This window comes from Mustela nigripes, chromosome 3 (assembly GCF_022355385.1).
Source record: "Mustela nigripes isolate SB6536 chromosome 3, MUSNIG.SB6536, whole genome shotgun sequence".
In the NCBI taxonomy this organism is placed as follows: Eukaryota; Metazoa; Chordata; class Mammalia; order Carnivora; family Mustelidae; genus Mustela; species Mustela nigripes.
In genome coordinates, this window is record NC_081559.1 from 3,494,066 (window position 1) to 3,518,023 (window position 23,958).

Genomic DNA, 23,958 nt, shown 5'->3' on the forward strand with positions numbered 1-23,958 from the left:
CGCCAAACCTCCCGCCGCTGCCCTGCGCAACCCCCCTGACTGTCCGCCCCGAGGCCCTTCCCAGGCCCACGTGAGACACCGACCTCCGACCTGGGGGGAGCGTAATGAAGATTCCACGTGGGCAGGCGGGGCCCAGGATGTGCGAGGGCTAGAGCTTGTACTAGTCGGTTCATCCTTCCTCAGAAAAGGAAGATAAAATACGAAAGCCAATGCTCGGTCTCCACAATGAACATTTATTACAGATGCGAGGAGGATTCACGACGAATTACCCTGGAGCTTCGGAAGGCCGGTCTGTCTCGGGACACTCGCCTAGGAACGTGCTGGAAACGCGCCCACAGAAGAGCAGTCGGACGCCCTCCGCGCCGCGACCCCGCGGCGACCCCGGGGCGACCCCGCGGCGATCCCGGGGCGACCCCGCGGCGACCCCGGGGCGACCCCGCGGCGACCCCGCGGCCCCGGCGCGCACACAGGCCAGCGGGCAGGGCCCGAGGCTGAAGCTTCATTGTCTTCGGAGCGAAACCGCCTTTCCGTGCAGAAGTGTCTCCTCGCTTCCAGGTCAGGAAACTCGGCCGCCTGACCGCGGCGAAGCGCTCGCCTTGTCGTCGTCTTCGCGAAGCTGCTCTGGGTCTTCCTCGGGCTGGAGAGGACGAAGCGTGGCGGTGAGGGGAACCCCGCGGCGAGCTGCGGGCCCCGGGCAGTCCCGACTCAGGGCGGCCGGCAGGGCCCGAGGCTCGGACTGTCGCCGCTCCGTGGCCGCATCCCCCGCAGGACACACACTGCTTCGCGCCGGCCGCACCTCAGAGGTACGGCGTTTGCGGCGCCGTCCGTGAGCCTCTCCGCACTCGCCCTCTCCGCCCCGTGCGGCCCCGCGCCCCGGAGGGCGGACCCGAGGCGACGCCCGCGGCTCCCGTCACGCCCCGCTCGGGGTCAGGTGTGGCGGCGACAGCCCCGCGGACGCAACGTGAGGCGCGGCTCCTTCGGGCCCGGCTCCCCGCGCGCGCGGCTCCCGGCGCCGCTTCCGGGCCGGCCTCTCGCACGACCGCCCCCTGCAGGGCCGGGGCAGCCCCGTCGCCGCCATCTTCGCGCCCGGGGAGTCCTGTCTCCGCCGCCACAAGTCTTGGGGACAGTGCGGCCCTTCTGGTGTCTGTAGACACCGTCCACACCTCTGCGAACGTCTTCGTCCAACTCGCCTCCAGTGACCCAGTGTGAACGCTCGCTTGCGGTCTGCTCCGACCCGGATTTCACATTATAATCACCAAGGACGGAAAAGGCCTTCATAAACGTTTCCGGGGGGCTCGGAATTAATAAAGGGGGAAGTAAAACGCATGAGCCGACCCTGAACACCGGCCGGTCAACAGAGTGCGCGGAGGACGCCCCCGCCGGCGCGTCTGCCGCTCTGCTCTGCCTCCTGCCGCGGCGGCGTCGGGGAGGCTGCGCCGTCCGGAGAAGGCCCAAGGGCGGCCTCGGAGCTGGGAGGCCCTGTGTCCCCGCCCGGCAAACCGCAGGTTCCTCCAGGCAGAAAGGACCTTAATAAGGTAAAAGAAGCCATTCGATTAGCTAGTCAGGTTATTGAATGTGTTCGACTTAAATATTTGCAAAGGTGGAAAGCATTACTGTACGTACAGTAGCCCACTGAGTTACAGCGCATGTCTAATTGTCAGAACATTACAGACATATTTGATAATAATAGAACATCATATAAATATATGTGTAGTTATATATTATATATAATTTAAAAATTATATATATATATATAAAAGATTTCATTTACTTACTTGAGAGAGAATGAGTAAGTGAGAATGAGCAGGGAGAGGGACCGAGGGAGAGGCAGACTCCCTGCTGAGCAGGGAGCCCAACTCAGGGCTCGATCCCAGGACCCTGGGGTCATGACCTGAGCCAAAGGCAGAGGTTTAACCAACTGAGCCACACAGGCGTCCCTTTTAGAACATTATGTTAAGCAAAATCTGCATCCCTTTAACTTGCCTTGTGTCTATTTCTCTTTTTTTTTGAACAATATGGAGCCAAATGTGATCTTTCTTCCTTGTGGCAGACCTACAGATGTCAGGGGAGAGCTGCCCTTTCTCACCACCCTCATGTCTTGAATGACCTCTGGTTCAATGCTCCAGTGAAAGTATAGTGACCAAAAATGAACATAATACTCTATGTAGAATTTTTCCTGGAATAGCCATATAACATTCAGCTAGGCTTTTCCCATCATTCTTTCCCCCACCCTTTAAAAAATATTTCTCTTACTTTTAGGACACATTTAAAATTAATCCTCTCTCCCATAGCTGCTACCTCCTTTAACTGTACTAAAATTATCTTCTCCTCGCACATCATTTCCTATTTCAAATGCCTCTTTTATAGCTACCCATGGCTTTTTCCATCATATTCAAGTTTCTTGATTTTACTGTTACTGCCTGACCCCAATCATTATTTTTACTGCTTGCTGATTTTCTTTTTCTCCTTTCTCCTCTACATTTTTGTTCCCTGTCACCTCCACTGAATATACTACTGATTTCACACTGAACTCTGTTTGAAATGTTCAGCCCATTTTTTGTCATCCTTTTCTATTTTAGAAGTCCCTTTTATGTAACCACCTCATAAAACACAGAGAAAAGTACACACATAGACACTAAATCCAAATGATCTTTTATCCTTCAAAGTTCATGAGCATCTTCATTTTATTTTATTTTTAGAGGGGGAGCGGGGAGGGGGCAGGGGACGAGGAAGAGGAGAAAGCGAATCTTGGGGAGCCTCCCTGTATAGCACGGAGCCTGACACAGCTCAATCCCACAACTCTGAGATCATGACTTGGATGAAAATCAAGAGTCAGGTGCTTGACTGACTGAGCCACCCAGGTGCCCCACGAGCACCCTCATTTTAGTGTCTTGATCTCATTCTTTGAATTATATACTAGTGTCAAGATAAACTGTTAGAACCAAAATCATATCTTACAATGTTTCATAAAAATGTTAAGCCCTTTATAATTACATAAAACCTACAGAGCTTGAACATGAGAATAACACTTGAAATAAGTTTGATCAACAATCATTTCATTTAAAGAAGCATGATATAAATAACTCAAATTATGTATAAAGTTCTCATTAAAATATGTGTCACACAGGATTCACCTGTACTTAGTTTTACCTCTCATTGTGAGGGAGGCTTACAGTACAGGTTCCTGAGCTCTGAGGAGATTCTACTCTCTGACCTTGTTTTAAAGGACGAGATTGAACTAAATATCTAGTAGTGAGCATTTTCTATCTATTCCATGCATACTTCTGGACACAAGCCAAGTTAAAAAAACATCTGAATATAGATAGAGAGACTGACATACAATCTTGCAATATTTGTCTACCAGAATTCCTTTGGTTATATTTATACATTTTTATTGCAGGAGTTCAAAGTTCTCCACAGATAGTATCTTTAGAATCCTCATAACATACTCTTTAAACAAGTAGAAACCAAAGAGGATTGCATTCTTTTTTTTCTTTTTTGTATTGGTTTTTGTTTCTGTTTTTTTAAAGAACAGTCCTTTAGAGGCAGAAAGGCCTTTCTCCTGTGGTTATTCATCTTGTTAAGTTGATGGCTAGCCTTAGGTCAAGGTCACACATTAAGGTACTGGTGTTCTAAGAAAAGAATTCTAATTTAATGATCCACCCACAGGATCTGGCCGACTTCCATATGTACAAAGTCAGTACTAAGACACTGTAGGATAAGATACTGACTAAAGCTCCGTCTACAAAACTCACTGCATTTTCTGTTAAAACATTTCTGGAAGAAGAATCAAACTTACAAGTACTATATGAGTGCGAGTCACATAGTCATGACCCCTCAGGCCCCATTCTTCCTTGATATCACGTTCCCATGGATTTGCTACCTTCTCTTCTCTAGACTTCAGAATATGTATCTCCATCTTACCATCCTATTATCCTCAGATTTAGCATTTCCTTGGACTATCACTGTTTGCCCAGTATGAGTCTGAATTTGCTACTCTCTTATTAGGACTTGCTCTTGGAAAGCTCACCTTCTCCATGAATACTGAAGCCACTATTCCCACGTGGCTCAAGTTTGTATTAATTTCTTCCTAACCTTCCCTCTTTCTCTCAACTTACTTCCTCTTCCTCCTTGCTCCCCAAATGCTCTGCCACAAATGATATGAAAGCATACTGTACTTCCTGCTGGTGGGCCAGACAGAATCACCCCCAGCATTATGCATAGGGGGCTATTCATGCACTGCAAGTGGTTCTTCCCTAACCAGAAGTATATAAAAGAACCATGGCTGGGCCAGAACTTTTTGCCCAGAATGAGGCTCATAACTCTGCATTCTCCCTGCTGACATGTTGCTCTAATTTACTTAGTTGCCTGGATTTGGGGCCCCTTGTTTCCCCTGAACTCAGGTATTTCCTACTTAAGAATTGCTTCTTTACTGGGAAAAAAAGATTTGCAAAATACATATCTGATAAAGGACTTCCATCCAGGGTATTTAAAAAACTCATAGCTTAATAAAGGCAAACAACCCGGTTATGATGGACAAGAATCCAGATGTCCATTGGCAGATGAATGGATAAAGAAGATATGGTATACATATACAGAGGAATATTACTCAGCCAACAAAAAGAATGAAATCGTTCCTTTTGCAATGATGTGGATGGAATTAGATGGTTTTGTGCTAATTAAAATAAGTCAGTCAGAGAGAGACAAATGCCGCATGATTTCACTCATATGTGGAATTTAAGAAACAAAACATAGAAACAAGAAACAAGAACATAAACAAAACAAGAAACAAGAACATAGGGGAAAGGAAGGAAAAATAAAATAAGATGAAAACAGAAAGGGAGGCAAATCATAAGAGATGCTTAATTCTAGGAAACAAATTGAGAGTTGCTGGAGGGGAGGTGTGTAGGGGGATAGGGTAATTGGGTAATAGGCATTAAGGAAAGCAGTTGATGTAATGAGCACTGAGTGTTACATGCAACTGGTGAACCACTGAATTCTATCCCTGAAACTAATAACACAGTATATGTTAACTAAATTGAATTTTTAAAAATTTTTAAAAGAAATGAACAAAAAGTACCAGATTTCACAAAAGAAGATATTCAAATGTAAAAGAAGTACATTAAAAAGGTGCTCAACTTCATCAGTCATTAGGGAAATGCAAATTAAAACCACAAGGAGGCACTACTACAAATGCCATCAGAATGCCTAACTTAAAAGACAAATAGTACCATGTCTTGTCAACGATGCAGTCTTTGGAACTCTCATACATTGCTGTGGAAATGCAAAATGGTACAACTACTTTGGAAAACAGCTTGGTAATTTCATGTAAGATTAAATATGCTCTTAATATATGAACTAGAAATCTTACTCTTAGGTATCTACTCAAGATAAAAGAAAAAAAATATGTTCCATACAAAGATTTGTACTTTAATGCTCATAGTAGCTTTATTCAGAAAAGCCCCAAACTAGAAGCAATCCAAATCCTCATTAACTGGTGAATGGATAAATAAATTGTGGCATAGCCATACAATGGTGTACTACACAGCAATAAAGAAGAATAAACTATTGATATAAGCAACAAAATCAGTTAAACTCAAAAGTGTAATTATGTTCATTGTAAAAAGCCAGGCAGAAAAGATCACATACAATGTATATGAACTTCTAGAAAAGGCAAAACTATAGTGAAGGAAAATTGATCAGTGGTTTCCAGGGGTAGATGGAGAGAATGGGATTGGCTATAAAGGGACATGACGAAATTTTTTTAGGTAACTTAAATGTTCTGTATTGTGAAAGTGGTGGTAGTTTTTAACAGGTTTTCTTGTTTGTTTGTTTTTTATAAAACTCAACTGTATGCTTAAAATGGGTGAATTTTATTGAAGGCAAATTATATTTCAATAAAGATGATTAAAACAAACAAAATGCAACAAATGTTAATAGATGGTATTTTAAAATTTAGGATTTCTATTATTGTTATTCAGGAATGGTGAGGTCAATAGGTCAAGAAATGGCTACCACTAAAAAGATTGCTTGTTCCTCACAGTTCCCAAGAGGGAGAGACACCCATGCTGTACACAGAAGGAACATTGAAAAATACCTGGGCTGGTCAGAAGGCAAAGAAAGCCTGTGGAAAATGTGGGCAAGAGATTTTATTGTGGCTTCCATGGGAAGGAAAGGTAAGGCAGGCTAAACAGGTTTAGGACTGGCTAGTTTGAGTAATTTCAGCATGTTCTGAGGTATAGAGCTCTCTCAGATTGCCTGATACCTGGCTTCGGGCTGAGTACAACAAATAGTGGCCCTGAGTATGAAAGCCCCTTAGAGGGACAGTGGGGATGTGGGCTCTGGATTGATTAGTTAGCAAAAGAAAGACATACGTGCAGGCAAATCCCTTACTGTCTCCAGGAGCTGGGCAGCACTGAGAGTGGCGGTCTCTCCAGGGTCAGCGAGGCAAGATCCTAGATGCCCAAACATCGGGAATACAGAAAATAAAAAGACATGATTAAAAAGATATGTGATAAAAAAAAATACACAAAAATGTTAATCACAGACTCTAGGTGTTGGGTATATGGGTATTCCTTATATAATTCTTTCAAGTTCTCAGTATACCTGAACATTTTCATAATAAAAGTTGAGGGAAAAAATGTTTCTTTGGGTATCTCATCTCTTACCTAGTCATGGCTTCTAAGAGCCCATTTCTCTACCCTTGTCTTACCCTTGTCCTGCCTAGATTCTTGACTTCCCACTTGCTTTGAACATTACTATTACCTGACTCTCTTAGTTATAAAATTCAGCTGAGTCTCCCTATCAGCCAACTTTTTTGGATTCCAGGAGTCACACCCAAACTAGCCAAGACTTCTTATTGCACAAAGTCACTAAATAGGCAGGGCCAGCTCAGGGCATACTGTGAATCAGATGAGTTCCGTATTCAAGTGCCTCATATACTTTCTTCCTCAGACCCCCATCCAGCGCCTGTACACACCTCTGCTATAGAGTGAGTTGTGTCCTTCCCCAGATTCATATGAATGTGACCTAATTTGTGACAATGGGAGCTTTATAGAAGTAATCAAGTAAGAGGAAGTCATTAAGGTAGGCCCGAATCCAATACGATTGGCATCCTTATGAAAATTGGAAATTTGGACATAGCGATACAAAGGGAAGAGAATATGGAGAGACACAGGGAGAAGACAGGCACCTATAATCCAAGGAACACCTGAGGATACACCAGAAGCAAGAAGAGGGCCTGGAACAGATGCACCCCCAGCACCGTTTGAAGACATCATGGTCTTGTCAACACCTTGATTGTGAACTCTGTCTTCTGAAACTGTGAGACTAATAATACCTTTTTGTTCTAAGCCACCCGGTTTGTGAATATTTTGTTACTGCAGTAACTAAAAAACGAGTTTGTCTAGAGAACTAACAATGGCTATAGGCTCTCTTTCTCTTTTCCTAGTCCAGTACAGTTGTATCCTCTATGGTACCTCACCCACATTTGCAGTAATGGACAGTGTCTCAGGTACCCATTCATAAAAACTCGAATTTCCAAAGTGCCTGTAGCTTGGAAAGTTACCAGGGAGTAACTAAGAACTGATAAGCTAAAATGAAGCCAAAAAGTACGGACACTCTTACAATGTGCCATAACTCTTGTGGGGATTGGTTCATACGCTCGTTAATTCATAGAACAAGTCTATAACGATGCTGCCTCAGGCAGTATAAGAGGTGGGCAAGGAAAATAATCTTAGGTGTAGGAAACATCTCATAGTTTCTCAAATCACACCAGTTAAATTGCCATGCATTTTTACCTGGAAGTGTCCATGCTGGCAAAGAGACAATTTCTCGCCCAGAAAAATGTGCCGGTTAATGCACAGGTCAACAAATAAGTGCCTGATTGCCTCCAGGGCAGCACTTGGTGTGTAAAGGTATTCTAATTTGTGGTAAATCATCCAAAAAAAAAATCATATTTTCATTAGCTAACCTCTTACCCCTTTTGCTTCTATGCTAACACTGGAAATACTGCGACCAGAATGACAAATGTAAAGATGCTTTTCTGGTTCTATTTGCCAAGGGAGGGGGAAAGTCAAAGACTGATCTCGTCCCAGCTTTCAGAGAGCTGAAAAATGTCTGCACAGAGGATTGGGGACACATTTGCCATACATGGCCAAGAGAAAGCATTTGGCAAAGACAAGCAACAAAAGTGAGAAAATAAAGAAATTACTATTTTCTGTAGGTTAAAACAAATTAGTGAGGACTGATATCCAATTTCAGAAAAAGTACTCACCATTTTCAATAAAAATCTTTCAAAAAGCAATGCCTTAGTTAAAGAAAGAAGATTAGTTTTTAATTCGCTACAGTGCTTTCCATCAAGGGGTTTGCCTTTTTGACTAGTGGGGGGAGGGGGAAGGCAGTTCTTGGTTGTTTGGGTGGCCATATTAGGTTTGGATATTGGTTCCCCAGGACAGATCTGTGAACACAACATGTCACGATCTTCTAAGAAGAGCAAAAGGAAGGTATTTTGAAAGAACATAACTATATTTAATTAATCTAAGTATGTTCTGTTTCCATGATTGATCCCATCACTTTTTCAACACCTCAACATTTGAATACTATTCAAATATTATTATAATATTATAATTTATTTCAATGTTTTCAAGATAATAGTTTTGTCATTTCAACAATCTTATTTAATTTTACCCACATGTATTTGACACTATTCTCCTAGTTGAGGATGTAGTGCCAGTTCACAGTGGAAAGGTAATTTGTTAGTCATTTGCATGCACTCTCTTGTCATTAATCAGAGGTGACCATGTTCCATCCTAAATGAAGTGCCGAACTTGAGAGTTTGTAATCCAGTGAGGTCACCAGAGTGATCAAGCAGAGGTCAGCTGGCACTTCTGTCCTTTTCCCCTAGAGATCGGAATGACTGGCTCTCTTCCCGCCACCCTTCCCCCCTCACTCATTCCAGTTCGTGCCTGGCATGGGACTATGTGATCATGTAAGACACAAAGTCCCTGCTTTATAACCACTTATTGTTAGAGCTTTCAAACCACTCCCAGGATTCGGTTAAAAGGGCTCAGTCTTTCTCCTCAACTCTGTATGTCCCAATCCTATACTACCTTCAGTGTCCTTTTGAGTTGAACTAAAAGTTTTTCTTTCCAACCTATGTCCCCCTTGGAACAATGATGGTCACTACTAGTATTACTCTGTACCATCATCTACTCTTGTGTCTTGTTTTTCAGTTTTTAATCTTGTCTCCCATACTTGACAATGAGCTCCTAGGGGACAAAATTCATCTTCATGTCCTTCCAATGGCTATTATATTGCTCTCTGCAGAGCAGGTGCTTAAAGAATACCTACTGAATGACCGGGTTCATCCAAAAATGAAGTATTGAAAAGCAGCAAAAATTTTTTTTGATGGACTACATCTTTTGTCCAACAATTTGCTCATTCCTAGAAGTCCCTGAACGAAAAGCACCAGGTGAAAAAAGTTTCTTTTCTTTTATTTGACAGAGATCACAAGTTGGCAGATCACAACACAAGTAGGCAGAGTCAGGGAGAGAGAGGTGGGGAAGCAGGCTCCCCACTGAGCAGAGAGGGCTCCATGCGGGGCTCAGTGCAGGGCTCGATCCCAGAACCCTGGGATCACAACCTGAGCCAAAGGCAGAAGGTTTAACCCACTGAGCCACCCAGGCACCCCTGAAAGAGGTTTCTTACTATTGGTATGTAGTAATTTCAAAATTCTTTTTTTTTTTTATAAAGATTTTTTTTATTTATTTGACAGAACACAAGTAGGCAGAGAGGCAGGCAGAGAGAGAGGAGGAAGCAGGCTCCCTGCTGAGCAGAGAGCCCGATGTGGGACTCGATCCCAGGACCCTGAGATCATGACCTGAGCCGAAGGCAGCGGCTTAACCCACTGAGCCACCCAGGCGCCCGGTATGTAGTAATTTCAATGCCAACAAAAGTCTAGTCCTTTGGATTCACTTTCTACTATTGGGTCAATTATGAAGCTCTTGAGCCCCTAAGTGGGATTGGAGGGTACAGAATTCAAACTTGGAGTGTTTAGGTTAGTGTAAAAATCTAAAAATCAATATTTAACTAAGGGTCATTTTCTGACACCTAATGATGAGAAAAATATTTGATTACAAGAAGTTCTTCAAAGTCACTCACTCCTAATAGAATTTGAGTTATCCCTTTATTCTTCAAAGAACAATGTTTCAGTTAATAGATCAAAGTTAGCATTATGCTTTACCAGTTAAACCTTAAGCTCTTTTCATTAAAGACAAATTTGCAAAATATTATCCTGCTGATAAAGATTTCACTAGTCCAGGAACGGCAAGCACACTGTATTCTGTTCCTTAGTTAACTCTGGTGAACAAGACTGAAGTTTAGTGTTTAAGCCTCATAGACTCTGGAGCCTTGTTTCTTGGATTCATATCCCTCTCTCCAGTCATGGAGTTTTGTAATCTTTATAAACTAGTTAGCCTCTCTGTCTCAATCTCTTCATGTTTAAAATAGAAATGATTATCTGTCAGCCTATGGTGAAGATTAACTGAGTTTGTGCAGCCAAAACTCTTGGAACAGTACTTGAGCACAGTAAAGACCATGTTGGTTATTGTTTAAGGGTCTAAAGGTAGACTGTAACAACTTGAATTCCTTCTCTTTGGATAGGAGGGATGGTTCAGATGAAGCTGAATCTCTTTTAATCTTTTAAGGCAGGTCAGTGGCTCTTGGTAAGGCATTATCCTTTTTCTGGCATCTGAGCAAAGCTACCCCTAAGGTCTGAAAGCTATTTTAGTCAATGGAAGTCTTACCACTGTTATCCCCCACCCACTTCCTTTTAACCCTTTCTATGACATCTCTGTTCAAAGTGCTGTACCCCCCATCCCACCCCAGGGAACATAAATTTCTGTCCAGAGGAAGGAGAACTATAAATGTCACATAATAGACTACAAACCTATGTAACCAACATACTACCTCCTTGGTCTTCCATGAGTCCCATTCTCAGGTGAAAAATAAAATTGTAGCTATTTCTTGATTAGTAATACTTATAGGGCTTAAGTGGAATTAGTAGGATCTTTTAATATCCCAACCGTCCACTCCATATGTTTGGCAAATAAAAAGAAGCAAATTAATGGTGATATTAACTAACTTTAAAAAGATTATAAAGAGGTTTAGAGATAGAAGTAACAGATGGCAACTGAGGTGTCCATTTAGCTCATAGACACAGAAGGGAAAAGGGTCCCTGATTTCTTGTGGGTGACTGGTTTCCAGAGCCTGCCAATATTTCTCAACTGCTTGGCATGCTTTTGTAAAAGGTCAGTTTCTAGGGCTCACCAGTGCCAATAGGATTCCTGGTGGTGGGACCTAGTATCATATATAACATGTTTCCCCCAGGGGATTCTAGTGTCCCCCAGTTCTCCTGTTGTTGTCTCATTTCTTAGACTGATGAATGGGACACAAGAAATTTGGGATAAGAGGATGTCTTAGAGATTATCTAGGATACCTCCCCCTTATACACAACGAGGAGGTCCACAGAAGTCAAAGGGCTGACCCAGGGTCTTTCAGACTGAATACTGTTAGCATATACAAAGTGTTCCAAGAACTAGAGTTGTGCACTCACAAGACCTGACTGAAGCGCAAACTATTTGGTTTGCTAACACACATAGTATTTTCCAAAATATCAAGAATAATAATGTTGTTGTAACAGACAGCCACTGCCATGCATATATCTACATAATTCAGACCTCTTATAACTAGCATGTCTTGGTAGTTTTCTAATTAGCTTTCTTTTCTTTTTTTTTTTTTTAATCAACATTATTTTATACTCTCTTTTGGTTTCTGTACATCAGGATTGCAGGGAGGGATCAAGTGGATAATTCACGTTCAGGGTCTGTCTTTTTAAAAATGTCTTTATTGAAATATAGTTCACATATCATAAAATTCAGCCATTTAAAGTACAATTCAATGTTTTTTAGTGTATCCACAAAATTATGCAAGAATCACCATAATCTGACTTTATAACATTTTCAACATCTCAAAAAAAAAAAATCCTATGTCCATTAAGTCATACCTCATTCCTTCCCAACACATCACATGCCCCTCAACCCTACCACCCACTACCATGTCCTATGAAACTACAAATTTACTTTTTGTTTCTATAGATTTGCCTGTTCTGGGCATATCATATAGAATCATTCAGTATGTGGCCTTTTATAACCGGCTTCTTTCACTTAGTATAACATCTTCAAGGTTTATCCATGTTGTAGCATGCATCAATACCTCATTTGTATGGCTGAATAACATTCCATTGTATGGATATACCACATTTTGTTTATTCATCCATCATTTGATGAACACTTGGCTTATTTCCGTCTTCTGGCTATTCTGAATAATGCTGCTATGAACACCCAAGTATAGATTTTTGTTTATATATACATTTTCAGGAGCATCTGGGTGGCTCAGTTGGTTAAGTGTCCAACTCCTGATTTTCACTCAGGTCATGATCTCTCAGGGTTGTTAGATCAAGCTCCACATCAGGCTTGTGCTGGGTGTGGAGCCTGCTTGAGATTCTCTCCCTCTACCTTGCCCTCTGCCCCTCCCACCACCACCACCACCAACAACATCCTTTTTCAGTTCTCTTGGATATATATCTAAAAGAGGAATTGCCAAATCAGATGGTAGCTGTATGTTTAACATTCTGAGGGATGCTAAATTATTTCTCCACATTTCACATCACATTTCACATTCTCACCAACATTTATAATTGTTGATGTTTTTATTATATCCAGATGTAATGTTTTGCTAGGGTTGCTGTAACAAAGTACTACAAACTGAGTGGCTAAAACAGAAATTCTCCCACCGTTCTGGAGGCTAGAATTTCAAGATCAAGGTGTCCACAGGATCATGTTCCATCTGAAGAGCCTAGGGGAATTATCTGTTCCAGACTTCTCTTCTAGCTTCTTGTAGCTCCTTGGCTACTGGAAATATAAATCTATTTTTCACATGGTGTTTTCCCAGTGTACATGTCTGTGTCTAAATTTCCACTTTCTATAAAGACATTAGCCATATTGGATTTGGGGCCACCCTATTCTGGATCTCATCTAAACTACATCTACATTGACCCTACTTCCAAATAAGGTCATATTCTGGGGTTAGGACGTCAACATAGAATTTTAGGGGGGCACAATTCAACCATACTTGTAGGTCTAAAAGGATATTTAGTTGCGGTTTTGATTTTCATTTTTCTACGACTAGTAATATTGAACGTCTTTCTATGTGCTTATTTGCCATTTCTGTATCTTCTTTGGAGAAATGTCTGCTCAAATCCTTTGTTCATTTAAAAAACTGGATTATTTATCTTCTTATTGTTGAGTTTTAGGTGTATTTTATAAATTCTGGATATAAGACTGGTATATGATTTGCAAAGATTTCTCCCATTTTGTAGGTCTTTTCACTTTCTTGATAGTATCCATTCATGTAGAAAAGATTTTAATTTCAATGAAATTCAGTTTATCTTTTGTTGCTTGTGCTTTTGGAGTCATTTATAAAAAATCTATATATAAATCCAAGGGTCCTAAGATTTTTCTTGTGTTTTGTTCTAAGAGTTTTATGGTCTTAGTATTTAATTTTAGTTTTCATTCTGAGTTAATGTTCATATATGGTGTGAGGTAGGAGTCCAGCCTCTTTCTTTTACTTATGATATCTAGTAGTTTCAGTGCATTTGATGAAAAAGCTATTCTTTCCCGCATTTAATTGTTTTGACGTTCTTATGAAAAATGCATTAACCACAGGGTAAAGATTAATTTTTGGCCTCCCATTTCTATTGCAATAATCTATATTTGTATTTTTATGCCATATTGTCTTGATTACTGTAGCTTTGTAGTATGTCCTCTATTTTTATTCTTCTTTCTTAAGATTGCTATTTTGGGTTTCTTGTTTTCTATATAAATTTTAGGATCACACTGTCAGTTTCTGCACAAAATCTAATTGGGCTTTTGACAGAGATTTCACTGAATCTATGGATAATTTGGAGAGTATTGCCACTTTAACAATAAGTTTTATGATCCAGGAAAATGAAATGTCTGTATTTATTCTAGATTTCCCTTAATTTCTTTCAACAAGGTTTTGCATTTTCCAGTGTACAAGACTTGCACTTAATTTTTTAAAATTTATACCTATTTTATTGTTCTTGATGTTATTATAAGTGGAATTGTTTTCTTAATTTCATTTTCAGATTATTTTTTTCTACTATACAGAAACTAATTTTTTAATACAAATCTTGTATCCTGCAACTCTACAAAACTTATTTAATTCTAATGCTCTTTTAATGCATTACTTATGTGGATATAATAAAAATATATGTTATGTATTTAGTCTTTATTAGTAGTTCCTGGTACAGAGCTCAAAAACTCTTAGAATTTCCTGAGTGATAGGAGTGTCTTTTGTTATCCATAATAATATCTGAAAGTATGATAACAAGATGACTCATGGTGGGTCCTCAGATAGTTTCAAGGAAGGAGATGGCCACACACATGATTAGAAGATTGGAACTTTCAGCCCCACCCCCCAGTCTCTGAAGAAAGGAGGCAGGGGTTGGTCATTGAGTTCAATCATGTGGACTATGATTTAATCAATCATGCCTATAATGAAACCTCAATAAAAATTCTTGAATCATGAGATCTGGGAAGATTCTAGATTCATAAAAACATTGATGTGCTGAGCAGGTCATCCTATTGGAGACAGCATGAAAGTTCTTTGTCCCACTTCCATATTTTGTCTAATGAGCATTTTCCATTTGTCTGTTCCCAAGTTATACCCTTTATAAAAAAAGTATAATTATAAGTATACTACTTTTCTGAGTTCTGTGAATTGTTTTAGCAAATTAGGAAACCTGAGTAGGAGGTCATGGTAACCCCCAAATTTTAGTCTTTTGGACAGAAGTGTGGGTAGTCTGAAGCCCCCAGGTAAGGCTGGTGTTTAAAAGTAAGGGAAGTCATGTGGGAGTGAGCTGTTTACTTTTGGGGTTTGTACTAACTCTGGGTAGTTAGGATCAGTACTGAATTAAATCATTGGACACTCTGTTCACGTCAGGGAATTTTTACTGGAAGATTGTACCTATTAAACTCATTAATTCTTATAGTCTATTAATGGATTCCATTGGATTTTCTAGACTTAAGATTATGTGATTTGCACATAGAGAGAGTTTAACTTCTTCCTGTCCAATCTGGACATATTTTATTTCTTTTTCTTGCCTAATTGCTTTGTATGGAATTTCTAGTATAATGTGCAATGTAAGTGGCAAGAGTGGACGTCCTTGTCTTCTTCCAAATCTTAGTGTGATGCTAGCTATAGGGTTTTGTGGAAGCCATTTATCAGGTAAAGGACATTCCCTTCTATTTCAACTTTATCACTGAAAGATGCTGGTTTTGTAAAATGCCTTTTCTGCATCTATTGAGATGATTGATCTTTGTCCTTCATGCTACTCTTTTCATGTATTACACTAATTGATATTCAGGTATTAAACCAACCACATCTAAGATAAATCCCACTTGGTTATGGGGTGTAATTATTTTTATATGTCACTGGATTTGGTTTGTTGGTATTTTTTTAAGGACTTTAGTGATTACATCCATAAAGAATATTGATAAGCAGTTTCTTTTTTGTGTAGTATCTTCATCTGTGTTTGGTATTGGGCTAAAACTGGCTTCATAGAATTATTTGGGATATATTCCTTCATCTTTCTTTTTTGGAAGTGTATATGAGGGATTGAGGGATTGGCATTAATTCTTCTATAAATGTTCAGTAGTACCTTATCTGGTTCTGAACTTTTCTTTGTGGCAAGTTTTTTGATAACTAATGCAATCTCTTCTTATAGCTCTATTCAGATTTTCAGTTTCTATTTGAGAGAGTTTCATCAGTTTGTGTCTTCCTTTCATCTAAGCTACCTGATTTGTTGGCATATCATTATTCATAGTTTCATTTTCATTGTTCTCAAAGTGTTTTCTAACTACCCTTGTGATTTCTTTCTCGACCCATTGGTTATTTAGGAGTGTGTTGTTTAGTTTCCACATATTTGTGAATTTCCCAAATTTCCTTGCTAATGATTCCTAATTTCTAGTTCATTCCATTTTGGTTGGATAATATACTTTGTATGATTTCAATCCCTTTAAGTTTATTGAGCCTTATTTTATGGCCTACCATATGGTCTATCCTAGAAAATGTTCCAAGTGCACTTAAGGAAGAAAAATTCTGTTGTTAGGTAGAATGTTCTATAGACTCATTCACATTCATGATCTGTATACTTATATATTTCCTGTGAGATATGTTTAGATTCACATCTACCATTGTGCTTTTTCTAAATCTCATATGTTTTTTTATTCCTATCTTCCTCTTTATTGTTATCTTTCATATTAAGCTACATTACATTACATTACATTTATAATGTAACATTTTAATTCTTTTAATAATTTTTTATTTTATTTTTGAGTTATTTTCTTAGTGGTTATTCTACAGATTACAATAGTTCTTAAAATCTACTTCAGATTTTTACTAAACTGATTCTAGTTAATTTGGAAATGTATTGTCATTACTACTATATAGCTTCATGCCTCACCCCTTTTTGTGCTATTATTTATAGCTTTTGTGTTTTCTTGTTAATACCAGTGTCATGGGGCTAACAGCATCCTCTCAATTGTTCTCCACAAAAATCTTCTTTGTTTCAGACAATACCCTTAAGCATGGAATTTCTACATTTTGTTCCAGATAAACTCAGTCCCTTCAGGCAGAGGTGTGGTGCCCTTTGTCCTTCTGGCCTGTCCCTTCTCAGGAACAGACTCTCCGAATCACATTAGAGCTGGGAGCAGGGACAATAGCCTGATTCTCCCAGAATGACACCCAGCAGTACGTGCATATGCTGGAAGTGAGGGATGGTAGGCTCTGATCTTCTCAACTTGCCTTTGACAATGTGGAACCTCTCTAGGAGTGGTTCAAGCACCTGGGGAAGGAGTAAGCAGGCCCCAGTATTTGAGGCTTACCAAGCTGAGAAACAAACTGAGTGTTTTGGAGCCTGGTGGTGGGTATTATGGAGGGTACATATTGCATGGAGCACTGGGTGCGGTGCATAAACAATGAATTTTGGAACACTGAAAAAAAATTAAATTTTTTAAAAAAGTTTCTGCCTTTAGGAAAATTTCAAGAGATATCAGATGATTTTTAAAAGTAATTTTCTCTAATTATATAGTTGTTTTGTTGGGGAGAAGATTTGCAGAGCTCCTCATTCTGGAAGTCTCAATCCCCAATTTATTTTTCTTTTTCAAGATTTATTTATTTGTTTGAGAGAGAAAGAGCATATGCACATGAGTGGGGGAAGGGGAAGAGAGAGGGAAAGAGAGACTTCTCAAACTCCCCACTGAGTGCAGAACCCAACTCTGAGCTTGATCCCAGGACTTTGAGATCGTGACCTGAGCCAAAATTAAGAGTCCACTGCTCAACCTCTTGAGCCATCTAGGGACCCCCTCTCCCAATTTGCTTTTAAAGAGGTACCTTTCAAAACTTCCACTGACCTGGGAAGTTTCTCCTATACTTCTCTGACAACGTTAACTACAAATCCTATAAAATGACACCATCAAGCTGAGAAAAACTATTTGCACATTAGGAGGAGAAGGAGAACTGGCTAAGGTCTGGGGTAGGCCACTTCCCCTAGGGACAGTTCAAACCTTATGATGAAGAATATAGCTGCAAACAAATGAATAACTATCTGGGTAGAACATGATATACAAAGTATAGTGAAAAGCAACAGGAGGTAACCCAAATTAGGGGTTTGTATCAGAGTAGTCCCAGGAAGTACATGTGTGAAATGATCTAAGAATAAGTAATTTGTGAAAATCCAGAAAAATTATGTAGCAGCAGTACCCATAGACACAATGAGGCAGGATTCCGTAAGAAAGTAAGAAGGAAAGAAGGAAGGAAGGAAGCATGGAAGGAAGAAAAGAACAAAGCAGGGAAGAAAGAATAAGGTGGGGCACTTTGTGTCGGGAAAAGGCAGAAGCCCAGTGTTTGGAATTGAAGAATGAGGTAAGAACCAGCAAAGTCAGGGTGCTCTGCACCAGAAGTCATTTTAATTCTTCAGTCTAGGCTTAAATTACTCCCAAAGCCAGGTACAGTGCTTAGTCCCTAGTTGAATATTAGAACCACCTGGGGAGCTTTAAAAACAACCTAATCACAAACCAATTACTTCAGAACTTCTGGTGTAGGGCTCAGGAATGAGTGGTTTTTAAAGTTTCCCAGATCTTCTCAATGTACAGCCATTTTAAGAACTACTGTAATATGTGGGTGGGCAGGGAGCTCAGATGCAATCACAGGAGTGTTAGAGTGAGAGGGAGACAGGCAGTTCGTATGGTTTTTTTTTCTTTTTGAAAATCTCGCCAAGGATTGTCTGAACTTCCTGCCTTAGGTTAATAAATTTATATATATGGTGCCAGTCTTCTAAATTGATTTTGCTATTACCCTACATGTCACACTCTGCTTACTTTCAATGTTTACTTTTCCATTAGACCACAAACTATATTGTAATTTTCATCTCAAATAAATGTAACTTTATTATGTACATACTTTTATTGACATACTCTGCCAAATAGCTATCCAGCAAGGATTCCAAAGAAATTTAGGCATATATTGAAATGGCTATTAAATTGGTGACAATGGCCTATGCCAACAAATGGGACAAAGTAGAAGAAATGGATAAATGTCTAGAAATATACAATCTCCTTAAACTGAATCAGAAAGAACTAGAAAATCTGAACAGACTAATTACTAATAACAAAATTGAACAGTAATCAAAAAACTACCAACAAACAAAAGTCCAGAACTAGATGGATTGACACATGGATTTCACCAAACATTTAAAGAAGAGTTAATAGTTATTCTCCTCAAATTACTCCAAAAAATAGAAGAAGAAGGAAATCTTCTAAATATATAAAGCCAGTATTATCCCGATACAAAAACCAGACAAAAACACCACACACACAAAATCTACAAGGCAATATCCCTGATAAACACAGATTAAAAAACCTCAAAAAAATATTAGCAAACCACATTCAACAATACATTAAAAGCATCATTCACCACGATCAAATGGGATTTATTCCAGGGATGCAAGGGTGATTCAATATTTGCAAATCATTGTGATATATCACATTAACAAAACAAAGGGTAAAAATCATATGGTCATCTAAATAGATGAAGAAAAATCATTTCAGAATATTCAATATCCATTAATGATAAAAACTCTCAACAAAGTGGAGTTAGAGGGAACAGATTTCAACATAATAAAGTCCATATTTGAAACCCACAGCATCATATTCAATGCTGAAAACTGAGCCCTTCCTCTAATATTAGGAACAAGACAAGGATGTCCACTCTCACCACTTTTATTCATTATAGTACTGGAAGTCCTAGCTATGGCAAACGGACAGGAAAAAAAAAAGACATCCATATTAGTAAGAAGGAAGTTAAACTGTCAGTATTTGCAGATGATATGATACTATACATAGAAAATCCTAAAAACTCCATATAAAACCTATTAAAAGTAATAAATGACTTCAGTAAAGTTGCAGGATACAAAATTAATATGCAGAAATTATTTGCATTTCTGTGAAAGAGAAATTAGGAAAATAATTCCATTTACAGTTATACCAAAAATAATGAGATACTTGGGAATAAGCTTAGCCAAAAAACTAAGGGGCTTGTACTATGAAAACTATAAAACACTGGTGAAAGAAACTGAAGACAACATACACAGGTGGAAAGATGTAGCGTGTTTATGGATTGGAAAAATTAATATTGTTAAAATATCCATATCGAAAGCAATCTACAGATGTAATACAATCTCTATCAAAATACCAATAGCATATTTCCCAGAACTAGAACAAATAATACTAAAATTTGTATGGAAGCACAGAGACCATGAATACCAAAGCAATCTTAAGAAAAAGGACAAAGCTAGAAGTATCACAATTTTAGATTCAAGACACATTATAAAGCTGTAGTAATCAAAACAGTATGTTAGTGGCACAAAAATAGACACATAGATCATTGCACAGAATAGGAACCCCAGAAATAAACCCATGATTATATGGTCACTTAATATACAATAAATGAGACAAGAATATACAGGGCAATAAAGATAACCTCTTCAATAAATGCTGCTGAGTAAACTAAACAGCTATATACAAAAGAATGAAACTGAAGCACTTTCTTATACCACACACAAAAATAAATTTAAAATGAATTAAACATCTACACATGAAACTTGAAATCATAAAACTCCTAGAAGAAAACTAAGGCAGTAATTTCTTTTATATTGGCCTTAGCAACATTTTTCTGCATATGTCTCTCCAGGCAACGGAAACAAAAGCAAAAATAAACTATCAGGACTACACAAGATAAAAAGCTTTTTTGCAGTGAAGGAAACCATCAAGAAAACAAAAAGGTAACCTACTGAATGGGAGAAGATATTTGCAAATAATATATCCAATAAGGGGTTAATAACCAAAATATATAAAAGCCTTACTTATACAACTCAACATCAAAACAAAACCCACAAAAACCAACCCCAAATAAAAATGGGCAGATGACCTAAATAGGCATTTGTCCAAAGAAGATGTAAAATTGCAAAGAGATACATGAAAATATACTTAATATCACTAATTGTCAGGGAAATATAAATGAAAACCACAATGAGATACCTTATGCCTGTCAGAATGGCTAGAATAAAAAAAGACAAGAAATAAGTGTTGGTGAGGATGTGGAGAAAAAGGAATCCTTCTGGAAATGTTGTTGGGAATGTAAATTGGTGCAGCCACTGTGGAGGTTTCTCAGTATGGAGTTTCCTCAAAAAATTAAAAATAGAAATACTATATGTTCCCACTACTGTTTCCTGGTTCCTGTAGAACCAGGAAAGCCAATGGAATACTTTGGTCTGAGTCTGAAGGCCTGAGAACCAAGAACTCGGTTACAAAAAGGCAGCAGGGCCAGATGGAGGCCCAGCTCAAGAAGATGGAGGCCCAGCTCAAGAAGAGAGAGCATGAATTTGCCTTTCCTCTGCCTTTCTGTTCTACTGGAGCTCTCAATGGATTGGATGATGCCCCACTTTGCAAAGGGTGGATGCTCTTTACTCCCTCTATTAATTCAAATGCAAATCTCTTTCATATACACCTTCAGAGATACATCTAGAAATAATGTTTTACTCGTTCTTTGGGTATCCTTTAGCTCAATCACGTTGACACATGAATTAACCATCACAGAGACACAAGGACTGAACAGGAAGCAGTGGTGGGCTGGAGAAGCAGGGGTGGAGATTGCCAGTGTATAGCGAAGAATGAGGCAACACTGATGGACACAGCTGCCCGCTCAGGAGAGGAAGCCAGCAGAAGAACAGCTCATTATAGCTGATTGGATGCTGTGTAGATTCTCAGAAATTCTTTAGGGCAAATCTTTTAGAAATCTGAGGTCCTACATGAGCAAGTAGGGTAAATATAAACAATGCAAAATGTACCTTTAACTCCCTTCATATATACCTCAGGCTGGCAAGGCCTGGGGAAACTCAAGTTATAGATGATCACGTAGTCATCAGAAAGGACGAATACCCAACTTTTGTAGCAACATGGACGGGACTGGAAGAGATGATGCTGAGTGAAATAAGTCAAGCAGAGAGAGTCAATGATCATATGGTTTCACTTATTTGTGGAGCATAACAAATATCATGGAGGACATGGGGAGTTAGAGAGGAGAAGGGAGTTGGGGGAAATTGGAAGGGGAGGTGAACCATGAGAGACTATGGACTCTGAAAAACAATCTGAGGGTTGTGAAGGGGCGAGGAGTGGAGGTCGGGGTACCAGGTAGTGGGTATTAGCGAGGGCATGGATTGCATGGAGCACTGGGTGTGGTGAAAAAATAATGAATACTGTTATGCTGAAAAAAAAAACCAGATTTTTAAAAAAAATCTATGTATCAGTCAACACATTCATAATAAAACAATTTCTTTTTACCTTGTAATTCATAAAATACCTTGTTATTTATCAAATACAAAAAAATTATCAAAGTTATCACCCTTCCTGAGTTCTTTCATGTCTTTCTGACTACCACCTTTGACTCCTGATATAGCATACAGACTCTCAAAGACTGAATCAGTTTGTAGATAAATTATGGTATCAGACATTCCAGGAGCTAATCCTCGATCCAATCCACTTCTATCCATAGTGCTGCAAACATCTGTCCTTTGAAATAAACAACAAGAAGAAAGGATCCACTTCGTCCAATTTCCCCAATCTCCTCTCCCTATGTTTACAGTTCCATTATCCAAATTATGGATGGAGCCAGGAGTTTCACCCACTATCTCCCATAGTACAGTCCCTTACAAACTTTGATGTCTTTAAGGTTGGAAGCAGCACTGACTTCCTTTGCCTGTGCTTAGAAAAGAGTAACTTCCTCTGTGAGCAATGTCAGAGCAGCCAAGGTCTCATCCTAAGAACTACTGTTTTCTACTTGAATCAAGAGCATCTTCCATGGGAACGGAGAAGGGAAGATGCAGACCCTCAGAGAAGGGCCAAAGAAAGAAACCAAGAAAACAAAAAGGAGACGGGTGGGAAACAGAAAGAGAGGAAAGAGCAAAAGTGAAGGATGGGAGGGAAAAGGTGCAAAGGGGGGAGAGAGGGAAAATATTTAAAGAAACATAAATATAGGAACGAATAGGAAAATCTTCATGTTACACCCACATACGGATATTGTGCTCATTTCCAAACCCAGATATTTGGAACTTATTCCTTGGAGCCAATATCTAAGTGTGAGTCCTACCTTGCACTTTTCAGTCTTTTTCTGAATTGTTTTAGTTCCCCCCGTTAGCTATATAACCTCAAGTGAGAACCTTAAATATACTTATAGAAGTGGTACATCTGCTTGTCAGAAAATAATCAAACGCTGACAGACAAAACAGTGAAAACATTATATTCTTACTATTAAAGCACACACTTCTTAGGGTATTCTATTATATCTTTCTAATATCTAGCACAGTCACCTTTTTATGTTATTATTGAAGGTCAGTCCAATTGTTCTGGGTTTGTTCTGTTGCTCCCACCTGCTATCATTTAGTTTGTTTCCCTAGTGCCTGAATCTACTGTGAAATGGAAGTCACATATAAAACTCTGTATATTGGGCGCCTGAGTGGCTCCGTGGGTTAAGACCTCTGCCTTCAGCTCAGGCCATGATCTCAGGGTCCTGGGATCAAGCCCTGCATTGGGCTCTCTGCTCAGCAGGGAGCCTGCTTCCTCCTCTCTCTCTGCCTGTCTCTCTGCCTGCTTGTGATCTCTGTCTGTCAAATAAATAAATTAAATCTTTAAAAAAATTTTTAAAAAACTGTATTATTTTTTAAAGATTTTGGTTAAGATAAAAATTCACTTATTATAAAAGCTAACATTTTAATAATTTTCAAGTGTTGAATTCAGTGACTTTTAGTATATTCAAAATATTGTGTATCCAACACCATTACCTAATTCCAATACTTCCATCACCTCAAAAAAGAAACCCAGTAACTCCCAACACCTTTCTCCCCCCATGCTTTGACAACATAATCCACGTTCTGTTTCTATGAATTTATCTATTCTGGACACATAATATAAATGAAATCATGCAGTATGTAATTTTTGTTTTTATATCTGTCTTCTTTCACACAGCATAATGTTTTCAAGGTTCATTCATGTTGTAGCATGTATCAGTACTTGTTACATTTTTATCACTGAATAATATTACATTGTAATAATATTGCATTACATTTTTTTTCTAATGTAAAGCGAATTTGTTAAATCATGAAAATATGTGACAGTCTTCAGAAAAGATGTTCATTTTTCTTCAACAGAATGTCCAGAAGGGGAGCATTCATTTGCTTGCAAAGGCTATAATCTGTTCTTTGAG

At 39.2% G+C, this 23,958-nt stretch overlaps 2 protein-coding genes across 2 annotated transcripts; one reads left to right on the forward strand and one right to left on the reverse strand.

The window, feature by feature from the left end:
- The first annotated feature begins 200 nt into the window (after positions 1 to 200).
- Positions 201 to 23,958, forward strand: LOC132012805 (nascent polypeptide-associated complex subunit alpha, muscle-specific form-like). The gene is made up of 3 exons (XM_059392626.1): positions 201 to 1,535; positions 6,044 to 6,176; positions 23,903 to 23,958. Exon 1 carries the CDS (start codon positions 210 to 212, stop codon positions 828 to 830), a length of 621 nt encoding a protein of 206 aa, XP_059248609.1. The 5' UTR covers positions 201 to 209; the 3' UTR covers positions 831 to 1,535; positions 6,044 to 6,176; positions 23,903 to 23,958.
- LOC132013368 (uncharacterized) lies at positions 928 to 6,471 on the reverse strand. Its single transcript, XM_059392999.1, has 2 exons — positions 6,375 to 6,471; positions 928 to 1,526 (listed from the first exon to the last, which is right to left on the reverse strand). The coding sequence occupies exons 1-2, from the start codon at positions 6,469 to 6,471 to the stop codon at positions 928 to 930; spliced, it is 696 nt and encodes a 231-aa protein (XP_059248982.1).

Excerpts from the sequence above, each read along its gene's own strand:
- LOC132012805 (XM_059392626.1), top strand. The coding sequence starts at position 210 with ATGCTCGGTCTCCACAATGAACATTTATTACAGATGCGAGGAGGATTC.
- LOC132013368 (XM_059392999.1), bottom strand. The coding sequence starts at position 6,471 with ATGTTTGGGCATCTAGGATCTTGCCTCGCTGACCCTGGAGAGACCGCC. Across the intron at positions 1,527-6,374 it reads AGTAAGGGATTTGCCTGCAC|GTCCTTTCTGCCTGGAGGAA; the intron begins GTATGTCTTTCT and ends TACCTTATTAAG.